Raw genomic sequence first — 16756 nt, 5'->3', positions numbered from 1 at the left:
ATTTTCCTCAGCATGCCAAACAGTGGAAAACACTGCTTTCCACCTTATTTTTCTCCCTTTGTTTTCCATCCTCCCTATTATCCCCCAACTAAACACAATGTTAATCTTTAGTTTAGCAAAAAAAGTTATTCTCAATAAGGAGTGATATACGTTATTCAGTTGATTTCATTATCACGTTGCATTTCAAATTATTCGCAAAGCACTTGAGCAGGGGAAGTGAATAATAAATGAAGAAGAATTATAACCCTCAATGCTCTCTCTCTTTCTCTCTTTCATGTTCAAGAGATTAGTTACCTTGAATCAGACAAAATTTTTATTAAAACAAGTTTTTAAACAAAATCCGATTAATAATATTGTCAGCAAACCTTACCCTTGTTGTCTTCAACGTCTCTCTCAATCTCAATATTCTTCCCTTTCCCCTGGTTAAATGGGAACCAAAAGGGGAAGCATTATTGATGAGGCTCATACCTTATCAATGATACTCAAAGTTGTAAAAAATCCAAATCTAGAAGAATTAAAATAATAAATTAAACTCAACGTTGTAGCTTGAAATGGCAAGGCTGATTGGCAAGGGATTGAAATCCAGAGTTCAACTGAGTATTTTTATTTTTTGTCAAATGTGAGCTGATCTATGATTTCAAGTTGGAGGAAATCATTTCCCTCTTTCGACAAAGTTGCAATTTACTAATTTCATTCTCCTCTCTTGGTCTAACAATGAAACCTGACAAAGTCACAACTTACTAATTTCATTCTCCTCTCTTGGTCTAACAATGAAACCTCACAATCGCAAACTACTCCACTCATGTTCCATCACCTCATTTCAGCTATCAAATCATGAGTTGCACTCACATTTTCAAAATTGCTATAGTTTTAAAAATAATTTCAAAAGTACATTTTGAGATGCAATTTTCAGCTTATATATCTCTATAATTGCTATATAGATTATATATCAAGAAAGAACTGCCCCATACAAAGTACCTTCAGAGAAATATTTGTTCTATGACCCTTACCACAACTTCAAGATATCCTATTTGATTGACATGGTGATGGTTTCTCTTTTTCATCTCTCATTTTAAGTTTGCCTTGGAACTCTGTAAAAAAAGTTACGTACACCCAAGGCAAACAAAGAACAAAATCTGAGGCGGGTCAACCCTTTATCTTAACAATTCATTTAACCTCCTAATGCTCCCTAAGCCAATCCTTCAAAATTTTAGTAGTAACTTCCTAAAATTAACTAGCCAAAAAATCACAAATTCTACTACAACAATCCTTATCTAATCATAAACTAAAATCACTTACAATGATTTTGGATGACTTAATGAGGTACAGTGACATTGTTCCAATCACGTCTGCTATTAACACAATAATAAACCCGTTCACAGTGAACTGACAGTTTGATACAAATGTCAGCCTGCATGCAGAGCCTTCTTGCCATTTAACCCCGCTTTACAGGCCTTTGAACGTAAGATTTATTGGGGTCTTCAGTCTTGAGCTTTGGAGGTCGAATTTCACCCTTCTTAGCCTGCAAATACACATAAAAGAGGATATCTTCAGCCATTCTCATTTGCTTATATATATATATATATATATATAAGACAATTATAAAAAATAACTACAAAACCCAAACAATATTATTAGTTAGACAACGTTTCAAACATATTGCATTTTTAACAATTCGACTTCAGAGGAGTCGATTTTACTGTTCATATGCCTATTTTTTGCGATTTTTTTTACAAAGAAATCGACTTCAGCGAAGTCGTTTTCTGTACAGAGAAAACGACTTCACTGAAGTCGATTTCTTTGATATGCCCAGCCCAAAAACTTACCGATTTTTTCGTGTTCTTCCTTTCCTGCGCCTGGGTTTCTCCACTTCCAAGCCCCAAAAACCCATGAAGAACGAAGCTTTTTGTGTGATGAAGACCGAAGAACCCAGGCGCCGTCGGTCACGAACGAAGAACGAAGAACCCAGGCGAATGATTTTTGTGTGATGAAGAACGAAGTCTGACCGAAGTCCCCGTCGATCACGAACGAAGAACGAAGAACGAAGAACCCAGCCGAATGAAGAACGAACCCAGGCGAAGAAGAACGAAGAACCCAGCCGAATGAAGAACGAACCCAGGCGAAGAAGAACGAAGAACCCAGCCGAATGAAGAACGAACCCAGGCGAAGAAGAACGAAGAACCCAGGCGAAGAAGAACGAACCCAGGCGAATGAAGAACGAAGAACTAACGAACCCAGGCGCCTGGGTTTCTTGCCGACGAACGCCGATTCTGACCGACGAACCCAGCAACACCGTCGTTCTTCATTCGCCTGGGTTCTTCGTTCTTCTTCGCCTGGGTTCTTCGTTCGTGACCGATGGGGACTTCGTTCTTCGTTCTTCATGGGTTTTTGGGGCTTGGAAGTGGAGAAACCCAGGCGCAGGAAAGGAAGAACACGAAAAAATCGGTAAGTTTTTGGGCTGGGCATATCAAAGAAATCGACTTCAGTGAAGTCGATTTCTGTGTAAAAAAAATCGCAAAAAATAGGCATATGAACAGTAAAATCGACTCCTCTGAAGTCGAATTGTTAAAAATGCAATATGTTTGAAACGTTGTCTAACTAATAATATTGTTTGGGTTTTGTAGTTATTTTTTTTAAAATCCCTTGTTTATACTTTTCATGTTTGTAAAATATCAAGATCACTGGAGAAAGTAACTATTTCATCATATAATATTTAAATTTCAAGTATTTTTAATTTTAAAATTAAGTTTACAATATAATTTAATTAATTAAGGCGTAAATAGACTTTTAGTCCCTATATTTTGCACTTTTTTCATTTTGGTCTCTACATTTTATTTTTACTGCTTTTAGTCCCTAAACCAATTAACGCATGATATTTTAGGTCATTTCTATTACCCAACTAACATCAAAAGTTGACGTGGCAAATGGTGGAATAAAAAAAATAATATAATCACACACATTAATTAATTAAATTAAAAATAAACATTAAAATTTTAAAAAAAAAATCTTTAGTTTTTTGGAAGAACATGATTGTTCATATTCTTCATGTTCTTCCCTAAACATGTTTGATTGCCCAGAAATTTACTTGCTCTATTTGTGTTTGTATCTTTGTTTTTCTTTTCCTTTTCAGATCCATGACCCTCTTTTTCTCTCTCTCTCTCTCGGTGCTTGTTTCTTTTCAAAATTTGAATTTGTGATCTTGTGTTTATGTTCAAATATCAGCAACTGATGGGTGTGGCTATGGGTCTCGACCATTGGGTGGTGCGATTGCCGATCTGCTTCTAGGGCTGCTTAAGAGCCTTCCGAGTGCCGCTCCGGTGCTTGAAGAGAATAAAGGCGTAGCCTTTGGACTTATCGAAGACGCGGTCAGTGATCGCCTTACAATCCTCGATCTCGCCGTACTTGCCGAAGACGAAGGTGAGGGTTTCGACGATGGTGTCCCAGCCGAGGTTGTGGATGAAGATCTTGCGGTGGGCGGGGTTTGCATTGGCGAGCTCACGCACGATTTCAATCAAGTCCGGGTGCTTGCTCACTCCCTTCTTGATCAGAGCCATGAGATGCTCCTTCGTGAACGGCTCTAGAAGCTTCTCCACGTCTTCGTCCTCATCGTCGTCAGTTGCTGGGTTTGTGTTTGTTGCTTTTGTGTTTGGTTGACAAGGAAGATTTGTTGCTGGGTTTGTGTTTGTGTTTTTGTTCTTGCTGGAAATTAGTTTGTGTTTGTGTTTTGTGTTTGGATGACAAGAAAGGGCAAGAAAATGCTAGAAAATCTGGGCATGTGTTTTTATGTTTAAATCTGAATTTGTGTTCTTTAGAGTTCTTGTTGAAGTTGAACTGGATTTTAATTTTTTTTTCTTTTTTGTTTTAATTTTGTTTTCATGTTTAGTTTCTTGTTCATGTTTAATTTGATGTGGATTTATAGTTTAATTTTCTGTTCTTATTTTCAGGGTTTGTGATTTGTTGTTAGTTGGGTGACGGAAAGGACCTAAATGTCACGCGTTAATTATTTTAGGGACTAAAAGTGGTAAAAATAAAATGTAGAGACCAAAATGAAAAAAAGTGTAAAATGTAGGAACTAAAAGTATATTGACACCATTAATTAAAGAGCAAATAACTCCAATTAACATGAAATTTGACATGGATGGTAAAAGCAAATAAAAACATGTAATCTAATGGTAGAATTATCAAAATATTAACCTAATGAAAAGCTATCAAAATATTTTTAGTAAAATATTTTCAAGTGTTTTTTATGAGAAGTAAAAGTTTTCAAGCAAACCACCAAAATTGGTAGCTCAATTACTAGAGCCGCTAGTCCATAGGTCCAATGATCGAACCGTTGGAACTAGTTGCTAGAATAGTGGCTCTAACGACTGAATTGCCGACAACTGTTGCCAAAGTAGTCTCTCTAGTGACCGCCAGCACTGATGACCAGAATAGCAATTTTAATTATTGAACATTCGACATTGGTCGCCGGAATGGTGTCTCTAGTGATCGGACTGCTGGCACCAACTGTCAGAGTGGTGGCTCCAGCCACCGAACCCAGCATCGATCATTGGAACAGCAACTTTGATGACTAAACCAATAGCACCGATCACTGAAGCAACGGCTCGACCGCTGAACCCGTAGGTGCTGGAGGTTCGATGATCAAACCGTCAAAACTAGACAAAACAGTGGCTCTGATGACTGGATTGCTAGCTGCCGTTGCCAGAGCGGTTTCTCTAGTGACCGGACCACCAATATTGATGGCTAGAATGACGATTGCGATTATTAGACCTCTACATTGGTTGCTAGAATGGTGTCTTTGATAACCAGACTGCAGACACCAATAATTAGAGCAGCGACTCCGACCATGGTACTCGGCACCAGTTGTTGAAATGATAACTCTAGTGACTGAACTGTCGACACTCTTTGCTAGAGTGGCGACTTAGACCATCGGACTGCCAACATTAGCTACATAGCCACCGAACTGATGACTTAGCCACCAATTGAATGAAGGGAAGTCATTGTGCATTTTGTTAAAATGTTTTACCAAATTTTTAAAGGTAAAACAATTTACGACTTTTAATAAAGGATATTATGGTCAACAAAAAATATTTCATAATTTTGACCAAATTTTACATGCAAACAAACACTTGGAGATGTGAAAATATTTTCCATAGAACATTTTACTTCAAAACAAATGCGGCATAAACTTGATCCCTTAAAATAGATATTAATAAAAGAACAAATTTACTTCTAAGTTACGTAATAAAAGTACATCAGTCAAGTTTCAATGATGTTGCAAGCAAAGAATGTCATCACATATTAACATTTTTATTTCCTGCTAATTTATCATCGGCCATCTACAAATGACAGACAGGTTTCTTGGGACTGATATGGTTTCTCGTGGCAGAGACACTAGCTATGACCATGTTCTTGTTGAGATAGTGATGAGAGATAGTCAGAGACCTATATTTTCGTAGTGAAATATAATTAGAGAACACCATTTTATAATTGTTTTTGGCGTAATATTAGAGAAAACTATGCAATTGTTGTATCTATGGTTTCACATCATTTATTCTTCTTCATTTAGTGTGTGTTTAGTTGGAGAGATGAAAAAGTGGGAGGATGGAAAACTCTTTTGTTTGGTTGAAAAGAAAAGTGGGAGGATAGAAAATGTAGTTTATATAAATTGACTTATACCATTGTTACATAATAGGTAAGAAATAGATTTATTTGTACTCATTAAATAATATAAAATTTACCAACAATTATATTTTTCAATGAGAAGTGTTACGTCCATAACATTTTTCACAATACTTTCATAATAAAATTTATGTGGAAAGTTGTTACTAATTTTAATTTGAACCCATCACTGAAATTATTTTTTTACTCACCAATATTAACTAATAACAATCTGTTACTTAAAATTTATGGTGAAAATATTATGGTAATATTTCTCAATTAGGATTTTTTATTCTTTATATTATTTCTCTTTCTCTCATTTCATTTTATCCATACGTTTTTTTTTCTTTTTTTTTTCCTCCTCCATACACATTTGTACTTCTCTTTATCTCCTCCTCCTTTTCTTTCTTTTTCTCCCTCATTCAAGAAGTGCTCTCATTCTCTATTTTTTGTCTCTAGCTCTTGCTCTCTGTTTTTTTTTTTTTCTTCCTCCATACACGTTTGTCCTTATCTCTTTATCTCCCCCTTCTTTTCTTTCTTTTTCTCTCTCATTCAAGAAATATTCTCATTCTCTATTTTTTGTCTCCAGCTCTTGCTCTCTTTTTTTTTTTTTTCCTTCCTCCATACACGTTTGTCCTTATCTCTTTATCTCTCCCTTCTTTTCTTTCTTTTTCTCCCTCATTCAAGAACGTTCCAGCTAGTGCTCTCATTCTTTTTTTTTTTACTTGATTCCAGAACAACCGTTGTGTTTATAAAGAGGGTAGGTGGGAGAGGGCATTTGTGTAATTCCATGGTGAGAGCAATTTTCTCTCCACAATTTTCCTCCCGATTTGGGAGGATGCAAATTGTGGGTCCGGGAGAGAAAATTTTCTCCTGAGTTTTCCATCCTTAGTATTTTCCTCAGCATGCCAAACAGTGGAAAACACTGTTTTCCACCCTATTTTTCTCCCTTTGTTTTCCATCCTCCCTATTATCCCCCCAACCAAACACAGTGTTAATCTTTAGTTTAGCAAAAAGAGTTATTCTCAATAAGAAGTGATATACGTTATTCAGTTGATTTCATTATCAAGTCGCATTTCAAATTATTCGCAGAGTACTTGAGCAGAGGAAGTGAATAATAAATGAAGAAGAATTATAACCCTCCATGCTCTCTCTCTTTCTCTTTCATGTTCAAGAGATTAGTTACCTTGAATCAGACAAAATTTTTATTAAAACAAGTTTTTAAACAAAATCCGGTTAATAATATTGTCAGCAAACCTTACCCTTTTTGTCTTCAACATCTCTCTCAATATCAATATTCTTCCCTTTCCCCTGGTTAAATGGGAACCAAAAGGGGAAGCATTATTGATGAGGCTCAAACCTTATCAATGCTACTCAGAGTTGTAAAAAATCCAAATCTAGAAGAATTAAAATAATAAGTTAAACTCAACGTTGTAGCTTGAAATGGCAAGGCTGATTGGCAAGGGATTGAAATCCAGAGTTCAACTGAGGATTTTTATTTTTGTCCTGATCTATGATTTCAAGTTGGAGGAAATCATTTCCCTCTTTCGACAAAGTTGCAATTTACTAATTTCATTCTCCTCTCTTGGTGTAACAATGAAACCTGACAAAGTCACAACCTACTAATTTCATTCTCCTCTCTTGGTCTAAAAATGAAACCTCACAATCGCAAACTACTCCACCCATGTTCCATCACCTCATTTCAGCTATCTAATCATGAGTTGCACTCACATTTTCAAAATTGCTATAGTTTTAAAAATAATTTCAAAAGTACATTTTGAGATGCAATTTTCAGCTTATATATCTCTATAATTGCTCTACATAGATTATATATCAAGAAAGAACTGCCCCATACAAAGTACCTTCAGAGAAATATTTGTTCTATAGCCCTTATACGACAACTTCAAGATATCCTATTTGATTGACATGGTGATGGTTTCTCTTTTTCATCTCTCATTTTAAGTTTGCCTTGGAACTCTGTAAAAAAATTTACGTACACCCAAGGCAAACAAAGAACAAAATCTGAGGCGGGTCAACCCTTTATCTTAACAATTCATTTAACCTCCTAATGCTCCCTAAGCCAATCCTTCAAAATTTTAGTAGTAACTTCCTAAAATTAACTAGCCAAAAAATCACAAATTCTACTACAACAATCCTTATCTAATCATAAACTAAAATCACTTACAATGATTTTGGATGACTTAATGAGGTACAGTGACATTGTTCCAATCACGTCTGCTATTAACACAATAATAAACCCGTTCACAGTGAACTGACAGTTTGATACAAATGTCAGCCTGCATGCAGAGCCTTCTTGCCATTTAACCCCGCTTTACAGGCCTTTGAACGTAAGATTTATTGGGGTCTTCGGTCTTGAGCTTTGGAGGTCGAATTTCACCCTTCTTAGCCTGCAAATATACATAAAAGAGGATATCTTCAGCCATTCTCATTTGCTTATATATATATATATATAAAAGACAATTAATGATTATATCATCTCACCTTCTTTCCACTCTTCATAAAATCTCTCCAGCTTGAAACCTGATCATTGAAATAAACAGGAGATGAATAAAAGTCCCAATAGCAGAGATAATTGCTAAATAGAAAATTAAAATATCAAATGTAAGCATTTTGAAAGAACCAATTTAAGTTCTCCTACCAAAGGAGATTAAAACTTTTAATATGAAGAAAATGCTATTGGAAAATATTAAAGATCCAAGAATACAAAACTAAGAACTTGTATAGCACCATTAATATAAAGTTCAATCTATCTGATTCTTCCTTCTCACAAAAGATTTAGGAATGATCTTTAAGATTTATTTATTTAAATTAATTTCCTTGTGGGGTAAGTAAGCTTGTGATAATTGTGACAATCTTAATGTATATGCCAATTTGATAGCTTTAAGATTTATTTAAATTAATTTTCTTTTGAGGTAAGTAAGTTTGTGATAGATGTGACAATCTTAGTGTCTATGCCAATTTGATTCCTTTTGCTTTAGTTCTTAATTTTCATACAAGGAAATTTTCTTGTCTCAGCTAAAAGTCCACACATCCCTTGACAATATGAGATGGCATCCACTTTATTCTTCTTCAGATCCTATAATCCAAAATGCTTTTCAAAACCTTAATCATGAGGGCAATCAAACCTTGCAGCTGGTAACGAGTGAATCTTGAATCAGAAGCAGTGTAATGGAAGGCTGAAAATGCACTGAAACACTAAAAACTATTGAAGCCTAGGCACAAAGGGCAAAGCTGAGGCAAGGGACTGAGTGAAGCAATGCACATGTCGAGGAATGAAAATGAACAATCACAAAGAAACTGAATAACAATGAAACAATGTAACATGGATGCAATTAAAGAAAATTTAATTGCAAATCCAACAGTTCAAACATAGCTTCATCAAGCATTTTTTATATATTAGTAATATAACTTTATGATTCTTTTTTATTTATGAAAGATGGATTTTATTTGTGAAAGATGGAAACAAACCCTCTGTTCTCTTGTTCCTTCCCACTGCTCCTCATGCTCCCGCTTTCTCTTCCACATTTCTTTTGCTTCTTCTTCATCCTTCTTTAACCTACCTTGCTCTTCTGATATCTACAAGACAACAAAGGCACAAAGATCCTTAGAATATGAAGTGTAAAATGAGAACAGCACATGGAAACAAAGAAAATACAGAGATTCCAGCATACCCTCATCTGCATTTTTCTCCTCCGCCATTCCTGTTCTGTTAATATTTCTCGAACCTTCAATTTCAGCTCCTGCTGGAACTCCTCTGACTGTTCATACATTTGCTCATATTTTCCCTTTACATACCAAAGAGGTAAAATTAATAGGTTGTTTCAGAAGCCTTCAGTTGGAAAGGACAATTAAGAAAATATAACTGCCTAAATGTCAGAAGTTCAGAACCCCCTCCTCCCCAAACCACCCCCACCCCCTAAAAAAAAAAAACCCACACACATGTATAAATAAATATATAACAGAACCCCACAACAACCAATACTAACAAGAAATAAATATAAGGGGTTAAAGAGAAAGACATGAAGAGTAAACAACAATAAATACTATTCTAGCAGATATATATAAAATAAAAAAAAACCGAGCATACAAAGTATGATTAATATTGGTAAGTCATTCTGAATATGCTCACTACACAAATCCCTCCGATCAGAGATGCAAATAGAGTACAGATTACAGGAGATTAGGAAAGCCATGATCAATCTCCTTAGGAGATACATGCCAACCAAAACTTTTGTTTCACCTTACAGATTACGAGGATTAGCAACCATTTGATTGACATCAAAAAGTAAGTTTTAAAATTGTGTGTGTGTGTGTGTGTGTGTGTGTAAAGGACATAACATAAGGAGAACACTACATACCTCTTCAACCAATGACTTTATTTTAGAAGCTGTATCTTTCCTCAAATGCTTTTTCCTCTTCATTCTAAGCTCATCTGCAGTTCACATTAAATTAAAGAATAAGCTCTCTTTTATATTAATATCAATCCTCAATCCCTGCAATACGTAAACAAAATAATTATGCATACAGGACACTGCATGGACAATCCTAGCTCATATGGTATGAATAGATTCACCCTGTTATAACTTATAAACATGCAAATAGAGAGCTAAGAGAGGAAAGGCTACAAAGTTAAATTTAAAAAATTTCAAGTACCAACCTTTTGCTGCATTCACCTGGCTAAGAACATAATCTCTTTCCTGTTGATCAAGTAAGAGTTGTTGGGCTTTTGCCAATGCTGCTCACAAGTCAACAACCCAATGTTAGTAAGTAGTTCAATTATGCATTTGAATCAACAGATGCAGGCAACCTTCTATGCACCTCCAATGTAATTATCAAATTAGCATTCATATTCCTTCACCATATTGCCCGCACAACTTGAGAATGCAACCATACATCACACCGTCAAAACATAGAATATTTTTTTGATGGGTGAAAAAAACATAGAAACATAGAATATTCCATGTAATATTCTGTGTTTTATTTTTATTTTTTTTAAGTAAGTAAATTCCATGTGATGTCAAACATGCGCACACAGTTTTTGATAAGAAATAAGAATATAATTAAAAAGGAAACAACTTAATAAACTTACGTATACTGAGTTTGTGGAGAATTTCTACTGAAACTTGCAAAGCATAACTCAACTCATCCATTCATAGAATAATTTTTTGATCAGTCATCCATTCATAGAATGATTTAAGAAACAAAGATTCAAAATCAAGCACAGAGATCTCAATGCATTAAAAGTTAGATTATTCCTCACTTTCCAAATATTCCACATAAGGTAAAGAGGCAGTAGAGTTCAAACCAAGATATTGTTGTACCTCCCATGCAATGTTTTCCAACAAAACAACACCACAGCAACTACCTCGAATAAGAAGGAGATGAGAAAACATATTTCTCTAGCAGCAGAGCAATGGATCAGTAAATGGTTAACTGAGTTCCCACTAGGCTCATATACAGCACTTATTCACCAAGATCATGTTCCTTTTAATGAGATTACCTACAGCTAACATCTCTTTGCCAAAGTAGATGTCCAAAAAAGAAGGCAACTTTTCTTAGGACTTTGCTATGCTATACTCCAAACTCTAAAAAAATTTATGATCTGCCTAGGCCCTAGGTGCAGGAGGGAAGATCCTCCAGCCAAATTCAGAATCTAGTAAGATTATTAAAAGAAATAATACCAATGGGGATAAGATTTAGATGTCCATGCACCCACTCACCCACAGAAGTCACCCACACTCATGACAAAACCATTTCAAGTATCTCGCAACTAGTCACAATTTTAACAATGGCCATAGTAGACCATGGGCCTTCGTTCCTGTGATAAAATTAGGAGTTCCATAGGTTATTGGTTCAAACCTTACCAATAAAAAATGGTCATGGTCAGAAACACAGAATGACAATAATGCCATTGGACTAACTACACAATTTACTGCTACTATCACATTCCTCATCACACAAGCCTTCAATTTCCACACCAAGGAAAGTAATCAATGGATTTGAACCAGCAAGGGGAAATAAAATTTCAAAATAGAAAAACAACACCATCAAGGGCCCATCTTCAAATTGCTAGCTGGAGCCATTCTAAAGCTATTAAGATGTTCCAAGAACTCTTTACTGATATTTGTACAGGAAATGCAACACTGCATCCTCGATGAACAAGGGTAACCTTATCCTTTGCCAGTCCTACATTGTAATGGGTTGCACACATCCTCTAAAAAGGGATGTCATCACACTGAAAATCTTCCCAAAATATCCAATATTCTTGCGGTTGTAAAACACATATGCGTATTTTCATCGCACCAAACATCGCCAATTTAGCACATTCACATCTCACATATTACTCCATAACTTTTTTCTCCCTTAAATCTTCATATCCAATTAACTGGCAAAGCATAGCACACCAACTAATGATGTGGCAAGTATGTAGGGGAGAAATAGGAGAACATTTAAGGGGGAGCTAACCATAGAGAGGATGAAATCACAGTTTGTTCTTCTGAATGTTTTTGGATGGTAGAAGACGTTCAAGTTTGTAAGATTTCATAGATTCATTGTGTTTTTTATTTTCAGGGGAACCATTGGGTATATCACCAAGACACCCATTTTTTCCGTGTTCTTTTTGTACACTTCTTTTATCAACATGAAGGAAATCAAAAAAAGGGAAAAAACACATAGAATAAAAAGATCACCAACCAATGATGGCATCGAAAAAGGAATTTGAAGTTGGAGACATAATCATAAGATGCTGATTAGAGTTTACCAACCAATAACATTTACGTAAACAGCTAGCTTCTAAACCGTGAATCCCATCCACAAATCTCAAAAACTCAAACTGACTCAAAAACAGGTTTGCAAATTCAAGGGCCACCAGGTGTCACTCTATCTGTAGTGTACACCTGAGGCCAACTATATATAATGTTCAAAACAAACTCCATAAGTTTGAATTTATCAAGATCAGCTTGCAAGTTTGACATGGCTTCAGAAAATACTTATCAAAAAAGACATGGCTTCAGAAAATCTTAACATATGCCTTATGACTCTCAACTAGTAGTCAGAGTTGGTAAAATATGGCACATAGTTTGGCAAACCATCGATACGTAACAATCCTTCAACAAAACCATCAAGTCAAAAGTCAAAACCCCTTTTTTCCTATTAGTTTGTGTCTTTACCACAACAACAGAAACCGCAAATAATCAAAAGATTTGAAGTCTGTCATCAATGTATTTAACATACTAACAAGTTATCTCTCAAGTTTAACTTAATGAACATGCACAAATGTTATGCACAAGATTCCTCACATGCAAAACAACCACTTTTATAAAGACAAGTAGTTAAAAAATTCAACCATATAAAACATAGACCTCCATACCTCCAAATGCCTCTTTTGCTTGTGGATGCTTGCATTTATCAGGGTGGACCAGCAAAGACAACTACAAATGTGAAATTATATAAGCACTTTTACTAAGATAAGCAACCTTGAACATGAAGGTTCATTCAACTGAAGGAGTTACCTTACGATACTGCCTTTTAATGTCTTCTGGAGACGCACCAAATGGTAGGTTTAGATGCTCAAATGGATTTAACTTGAAGCAGGTGAGGATCCTAAGAATTCATGAAATTTTCCAAAGAGGATCAGAGATTATTAAGCAGATATTATGATATGATATACCGACTGAAAATTAATTAATAATGAAGCATATAAGTTCATATAAAAACAACCAATATAAGCATTATTACTGATGAGAGATCCTTTGAGCAAGAAGAAAAATAGAATACAGGAAAAAGAAATTCTGGAAAGAAACATAGAAATTTTAGTAGAATAAAAGAAGTTTCAAAAGAGAAGTCTCTAATCTAGTGTTTGACACTGCCTTACTGGCTACTAGTTAGCCACCCTATGAGCTAATATAGGCACTCACCTCAGCCCCAACCTTTAAGAGTGGAAGAGTTTCAACTCTCACAAAAAAAAAAAATAATAATAATAATATTACCAAGAAACCAAACATGAAGATTTCAGCAAAAAACAGTGGCAGCAACCTCAAAGGACCTTTTAAAAGTGCAACAAACAAGCTTTGAAGGCCAATTTAAACCTAGTTAAACTGGAACAATTTAATTGCAGTGTTTCCTACATGACTTCTAATATTTCCCAAACAAGCAAATGTCATGAATTTTATTTATTTATTTATTTTTTTAAATATAGGCAACAAATATTCAAACAAAAAGGATAAATACAAAGGATGAATAGAGAACATCCTCTCTTCTAGTTACAATAAAAAATTTAAAGAACAATGAAATCCAAGAAGGAATTAACACACAGACCTCCAAAAGCATGTAGCCCTCATATAGAGAACATTTAAAAACTAAAAACAGCTTTTCTATGAATTCCCATTTAGTTTTGTATAGGAAAATTATACCTCTTCCACCACAATGTCAAAACAATGAAAAATGGAATGATCCTCTACCCTTTAAATCTAACCTTTCTCATTATGATCAATCCCCCTTTCCAAAATGCAAACAAATCCATCACATCTTGTGGCTGTGGCATCACCCAATGCACTCCAAATAAAGTGAAGACTAATAACCACAATTCGCAAGCCATAATGCAATGTAAAAAATAGATTATCTCCTGTCTCACTGCAATTCTTACACATTCAACATCTATTCACAATTATTTTTCCCTTTTTTCTCTAACTTTTCAAATTTTCAATATTTTGCCCAGACTCAAAGCATCCATCCATACAAACAATACTAATATTCCTGGTACCTTTATGATCCAAATATTCTTCCCTGGAAATCCAACCACTGAGCACGTTGTAAAATGACCAATCCTCAAGCTTACCATTCTGAAGAAGCCTCTAACTCAGTCCATATTCCATACTCCCCTATCCCTGAGGTAAGATTAACATATAATTGCTCCAAGAAAATGCCCACTAAATCAAGCTCATTCATTGTGAGTTTGCTAGCACACCTTGGTTGTTGGCTTTCATCCTTTTCAAAATTCAGTGGGTAATGCCTAGTGGCGTGACTAGTTTAGTAGCTAGTTGGCAATGGCTCTTTCATAGACACCATAGCATAGGCATTTGGAATGCGATACTTCATTGCCTTATGTGGCGCACATGGAAGGAAAGGAATGCTCAGTGTTTTGAAGGTCGTGAAAGCTCAGATTTAGAAGTGAATTCCACATTTCTTAGATCCTTCTATGAGTGGTTAACATCCTCAAGATAGCTTTCCTTTCTAAATTATTAGACATCCTAGATCTTTGTAATTTTAGACAACAGTTTTGGTGTATCATGTGTACATAGGTTCATACCCCTTTGCGCTCTATAATGAATTTATTCTTCCACTTCTAATATTTTTTCCTTTACAGACTCATTGACCCTATACTTCTATGTTGTTTTTCATTATATACATATATATTATTTTTGTCCTTCGTCTTCTGGAATCAGCCTCTCCAAAAAAAAAATTTGGGAGTAGGGCTGCCTACCAATCACCTCTCTCATATGCGCAAAAGTGGGACCCCTTTTTATGTCATTTGTCTTCGCATAAGAGCTCCTCTCTTGTGTACTCGAGGGAACTCCCTTGGAGTTGATTTTAAACAAATACAAATGTCAATTTAGGACATTATACTAATACATGTAATATACACATATCAATTGGTGCAATACCAATGAGTTATACATAAGCCTGCCAATTCTACTGCCAAAACCCAAAAAGCGAACCGTTTCATCACAACTCATAATTCATTTTCGTCAAGTCCCAATCTAGCATAACCCAAAAAACCCATAAATCATCTTAAATTACTTTTACAAAAAATAAAAACTTAATTGTGAGCTTCTGCCAAATTAAAACCTATATATATATATGTAGCCAATTAATTTTGAAGAATCTATGGTTAAATCATTTAATTTTGGAGTTTCTGCGAAATATAAACACGTCTCAATTTGAAAAAGTATTTAGAATAAATCAAATCTATTCAGAACACAATTACGCAGCAATTGAACAAAAAGAATCATTCAAATTAGGGGTTCAGTTATGTAAAAGCCAATGGAATAAAATGAAAATCTAGCTGAATGCACAAAACAAAAATGAAACGCTAATTTTGTTTCAATCAAATCCAATACCTAAGCCGAAATATCAGGAAAAAAATAAAAATAAAAAATAAGAATTGGTGCAAAAAAATGTAGAGAATCGCAGAGAGAGAGAGAGAGAGAGAGAGAGAGAGAACCTGTTAACTTCGTTATCTCTCTCGACTTCGCTGACTTCGGCGAAGAAGTTCTTGAGAAGCAAATCGTCATCGGTGCCGGTACTGCTTGCCTCTCCCATCCTCTCTCTCTCTCTCTCGAGCCTTTGCTTGCTTTTACACTTCTCTCTCTCTCTCTCTCTCTCTGATTTTTAACAGTAACATATAATCTATGGTTAAATCATTTAATTTTGGAGTTTCTGCGAAATATAAACACGTCTCAATTTGAAAAAGTATTTAGAATAAATCAAATCTATTCAGAACACAATTACGCAGCAATTGAACAAAAAGAATCATTCAAATTAGGGGTTCAGTTATGTAAAAGCCAATGGAATAAAATGAAAATCTAGCTGAATGCACAAAACAAAAATGAAACGCTAATTTTGTTTCAATCAAATCCAATACCTAAGCCGAAATATCAGGAAAAAAATAAAAATAAAAAATAAGAATTGGTGCAAAAAAATGTAGAGAATCGCAGAGAGAGAGAGAGAGAGAGAGAGAGAGAGAACCTGTTAACTTCGTTATCTCTCTCGACTTCGCTGACTTCGGCGAAGAAGTTCTTGAGAAGCAAATCGTCATCGGTGCTGGTACTGCTTGCCTCTCCCATCCTCTCTCTCTCTCTCTCTCTCTCGAGCCTTTGCTTGCTTTTACACTTCTCTCTCTCTCTTTCTCTCTCTCTCTCTCTCTGATTTTTAACAGTAACATACACAAATCTGGTTAGTTTGTTTATTGAGCCTCCAAGTTTGAGTCCACCGTTTGAGTGGCTTGGGCCTCGCACTGGGCCTCATGGTTTCTCATTTCTCTCCAGACTTTATTACATTTTAAACTTTTTGGATA

At 35.3% G+C, this 16756-nt stretch overlaps 1 protein-coding gene across 2 annotated transcripts; it reads right to left on the bottom strand.

The window, feature by feature from the left end:
• Window positions 1–1253: 1253 nt before the first annotated feature.
• On the bottom strand, window positions 1254–16075 carry LOC112019207 (J domain-containing protein spf31). Of its 2 annotated transcripts, none has more exons than XM_065777599.1 (9): window positions 15905–16075; window positions 13194–13284; window positions 13052–13112; window positions 10340–10417; window positions 10041–10114; window positions 9354–9467; window positions 9151–9258; window positions 8164–8202; window positions 1254–1522 (listed from the first exon to the last, which is right to left on the bottom strand). In XM_065777599.1, the coding sequence occupies exons 1-9, from the start codon at window positions 16000–16002 to the stop codon at window positions 1436–1438; spliced, it is 750 nt and encodes a 249-aa protein (XP_065633671.1). In that variant the 5' UTR covers window positions 16003–16075; the 3' UTR covers window positions 1254–1435. The 2 variants fall into 2 exon arrangements, with proteins under 2 accessions (XP_065633671.1, XP_065633670.1); XM_065777598.1 differs by lacking the exon at window positions 1254–1522 and adding an exon at window positions 7801–8069 and having other exon boundaries at window positions 15905–16074.
• Window positions 16076–16756: the final 681 nt, after the last annotated feature.

Source organism: Quercus suber, unplaced genomic scaffold (assembly GCF_002906115.3).
Source record: "Quercus suber isolate HL8 unplaced genomic scaffold, Cork oak 2.0 scaffold_160, whole genome shotgun sequence".
Classification (NCBI taxonomy): Eukaryota; Viridiplantae; Streptophyta; class Magnoliopsida; order Fagales; family Fagaceae; genus Quercus; species Quercus suber.
Note: the sequence above shows the minus strand (reverse complement) of the source record. Positions and strands in the feature narration are given on the sequence as shown.